The sequence below is a fragment of the Bison bison genome, unplaced genomic scaffold (genome assembly GCF_000754665.1).
Source record: "Bison bison bison isolate TAMUID 2011002044 unplaced genomic scaffold, Bison_UMD1.0 scf7180017864309, whole genome shotgun sequence".
In the NCBI taxonomy this organism is placed as follows: domain Eukaryota; kingdom Metazoa; phylum Chordata; class Mammalia; order Artiodactyla; family Bovidae; genus Bison; species Bison bison.
The window spans coordinates 4,442,228-4,445,688 of record NW_011494881.1 but is presented as its reverse complement, the minus strand read 5'-3'; the positions used below and the strand labels follow the sequence as shown (position 1 = coordinate 4,445,688).

General features: G+C 42.3%; 1 protein-coding gene across 1 annotated transcript in view; it reads left to right on the top strand.

Annotated features, from left to right (window-relative positions):
* Positions 1–3,461, top strand: part of PPA1 (pyrophosphatase (inorganic) 1) — a 39,547-nt gene that overhangs the window by 432 nt on the left and 35,654 nt on the right. Inside the window, exon 2 of the mRNA XM_010852223.1 lies at positions 2,207–2,265. Coding sequence (XP_010850525.1) covers positions 2,207–2,265 — 59 coding nt within the window. The remainder of the gene's footprint in view (positions 1–2,206; positions 2,266–3,461) is intronic.

Genomic DNA, 3,461 nt, shown 5'->3' with positions numbered 1-3,461 from the left:
GCTGTCCCCGGCGCCGGCCGGCCTCCTCCTCCGGTCCCGGGGACCTGGGCGGCGGGTCTGGGAGGGCCTGGCTCGCATTTCATACGTCCCGCTCGCGCGTCGGATAGGCGTGATAGGCGTTCCCCTTTCACACGCCCGATTGGACCTGAACCTGCGCTAGGCTAATTTCGCAGGTGTCCGGCTCAGGCAGTGTCTGATGGGAAAAGGAAATCACTGAGCCACCCTAAATAAGGTGTCTTGGGCTAAGCTAATCCCCGTAAGAGGATTATTCAATTCGGAAGAACGGGGTGGGGGAGAGGAGGTGATGGTGGAGACATCCTAAGACCTTAATTCCTCCACTGTAGCTCAGATTGTGGGGACCTGGAGGGGTCAAGTCCAGGCCCACGTCCTACAGACGGGGAAACTGAGGCCCGGATCAGGAGCGGTCAGTAGAGTACTGGACCGGTCCCTCTGAGGTCCCAGTGGCGCTTCTGTCTCCCTGACGCTTGGTTTCCCATAGCCCTGATGCTGGAAAGATGCCTTATGAAACAGAAAGCTGTTCCCCTCCCGTCAAACAGGTGACGTCAGTCGGGCAAGCATGAGTAAGAAAGTGCCAAGTTTTGGCCCCTGGGCCGTGGGATCGCGTGTAAGGGGTACCCACCCAAAGTCTGCACTTAAAGGCTGTAGGCTCTGCTTTCCTTTAGCCTCCTAGGTGGGGGAAAGCTATCTTTTGTTTATCTTTATCTTCTTACCACCCCCCCCCCCCTTCCACCCTGCCAAGATTATTAGAGATAACCGAGGAGTTTCTGTTTTAACTGCTTCACTATTTTGTTCCAAAGGAAATGGGCAGGTGCCGTGAGTTCTATGAGTCCTGGGTATGAAGAGCAGTAAAGAGACGGGAAGAGGGTATACATGGTTAATACTGAAAGAACAAAGCTCCTAGCCTAAAGTAGCCTGGTGTTAGAGGAAAAAGAAAGTGAGCAGTAAAGTTACACAACTAGTTGAAGTTTAGACTGCCATTTAAAATAGAAAAAAGGTGTGGGACCTCCCCCACCCATTTTATGAATTTCAGGATTCAGCAACGAAGGCAGTGCAGAAACCTTTGACAAATAATTCACTGAGCAGTTTTTCTGGAGTTAGTGTTGGCTCCACAATTTCTCTGTAGGGAGGGACTTAGAGAAGTGACTCTAGTTGGAAGGTTCGGGGATGATTACGGTAATCGTTTTCAAGTTATATTTACAAAAGAAAAACAATTTTTACTCAGATTATGCATAGGTAGTGATGCATTGGAGAAGGAAATGGCAACCCACTCCAGTGTTCTTGCCTGGAGAATCCCAGGGACGGGGGAGCCTGGTGGGCTGCCATCTATGGGGTCGCACAGAGTCAGACATGACTGAAGTGACTTAGCAGCAGCAGCAGTGAGTACTATATAATTTTAATTAAAAAAAATTATAGACTTCTTAGCATCCTTCTTTAATAAGAGAAGCTTTTACCTCTATAATGTTAATCTGCCAATCTTTTAAAAACTGATAGTGGGTTGGACCACAAATCACTGTTGACTCTGAAGGGTCATGGGGATGGTCACTGCTCAATTTTTCCTATTCCACCTTGATTTTTAATCATGAAGGAATGCAATGTAGACTAAGCCTTAAGTTTCCTAAAGAATAGTGAGGAAGTTTTAGAAGTAGTTTTTGGATATGGTAGCTAGTTCTCTAGAATACAGAAATTGCCTGTTAGTTACAACTAGATTATCCTTAAGAAAAATTATGATCTCAGATGGCTCTGTCTCCCTGGAAACACCACTTAAAGCAACACGGTTTACCCAGGTATGTCCTTAGCTCTGTTAACTGATGTAAGGTCAAACAGCTTGCTTGCCTTTTGTACACCAGACACTGCAGACAGGCTCTGGGGTACACAGGTTTGTAAAGCAGTCCCCACCCTCACCAGAGGTTAGTATCTTCTAGACTCCTAAGGAACAAGTAGAATGAAAACCTAACCTGGTCTTGGAGCAGTCAAGTATAAAACCAGTTTCTCTGGGGTGGGAATAAAATCTGGCGAGTGGTGTTGATATGGGGAGGAGAGGGTATGTGGGATATCTCTATACCTTTTTCTCAACTTTGTTGTAAATCTAAACGTTCTCTTAAAAAAAGTCTTGAAAAACGTGTACTTCATGCATCTGGAAATGTAATTAACAAATAAGAGTAATGTTTTCTAATTGATTTTGCAGAAAATGAAAAAGGACAATATATCTCTCCATTTCATGATATTCCAATTTATGCAGATAAGGTAAGACTTCATTCTCTGACCATAGTCTCTTTGCTCAGCTCAGTTTGATATGTGGATTTTCTTATATGTCTTAACAAGTGCTTAAAATGCCTCATTGTTCTACAAGTTAAAGGTGCATTGACTAAAAAGGAGACTGTCTTCAATTCAGATTTTTTGGTTAGAAGAAGCAGCTATAATTTGGAGAAGGAGTAGAGGAACAGAAACAAATGTATTAAAGCTGCCTGGGTTAAAAAAAAAAAAACCACCAGAATTGCTGGTAATTCTTTTAGTTTTTATTTTCATTTTTGGCTTTTTATCTTTCCTAATCTTTTTGCAAAGAACATGTATTATTTGTGCAAATTTAAATAGTTTTTTTTTAAAGCCATTTCTTGTTTTATGCTCCCTCCCAGTAGGAAAAGTTTATACATATTTAGGAACTGACACAAGGACAAATGTCTGATTCTTTTTTATACCTTTAAGGTTTTTGTTTTTCATTCAGCCAGGAAGCTTGACCCACAGTGAGTGCAAATCTTTTAGATGTTAATACATAATACCTGTGATATCACATTCCAGTGTTTGTCTAGAATAATAAAGATGAAATCTCATCCTTATGTGTGCTGAGTCTTACTTTTTTTCTATGCTGGACTATGAGAAATAGATAAATTCATTGTACTTCTACCAGGAAATTGCTACAGTTCTGTCCTGACACTTGGACTCTGGCAGAAAATCTAATCTGTGTGTTGCTTCTGAGTAGCCTGCCTGAGCTGGGCTCTGCCTGGAGGCAGTGGAGCAAACAGCCCGAGGCCAATTATGTGGTATGGTTACAGGAGAGACCTCTAATTGGCATGTGTTCTCCGGTGGCATTCTCAAAGCTGTACTTATTCAGAACCTTTTAATTTGTTACCTCTGATTTCCTGGGAGGTGATATGAACTGCAGAATCCTTCTTTCCTCTTCAGAACCTTTTAATTTGTTACCTCTGATTTCCTGGGAGTTGATATGAACTGCAGAATCCTTCTTTCCTCTTGAATTGGTGTCATTTGGTTGACTTGGCATCATTTGGTTGGCTTGAATTGTCTTGTATAATTAGTAATCAAAGTACTTTGCAGTTACATTTCAGACCATTTTGAATAATCAAGAGGTATAAAATGATGACCCTAAGTTTATTGATACCTTGACATACAGATGTAGTAAGGAAGGAAACCATTTTCTTGACATC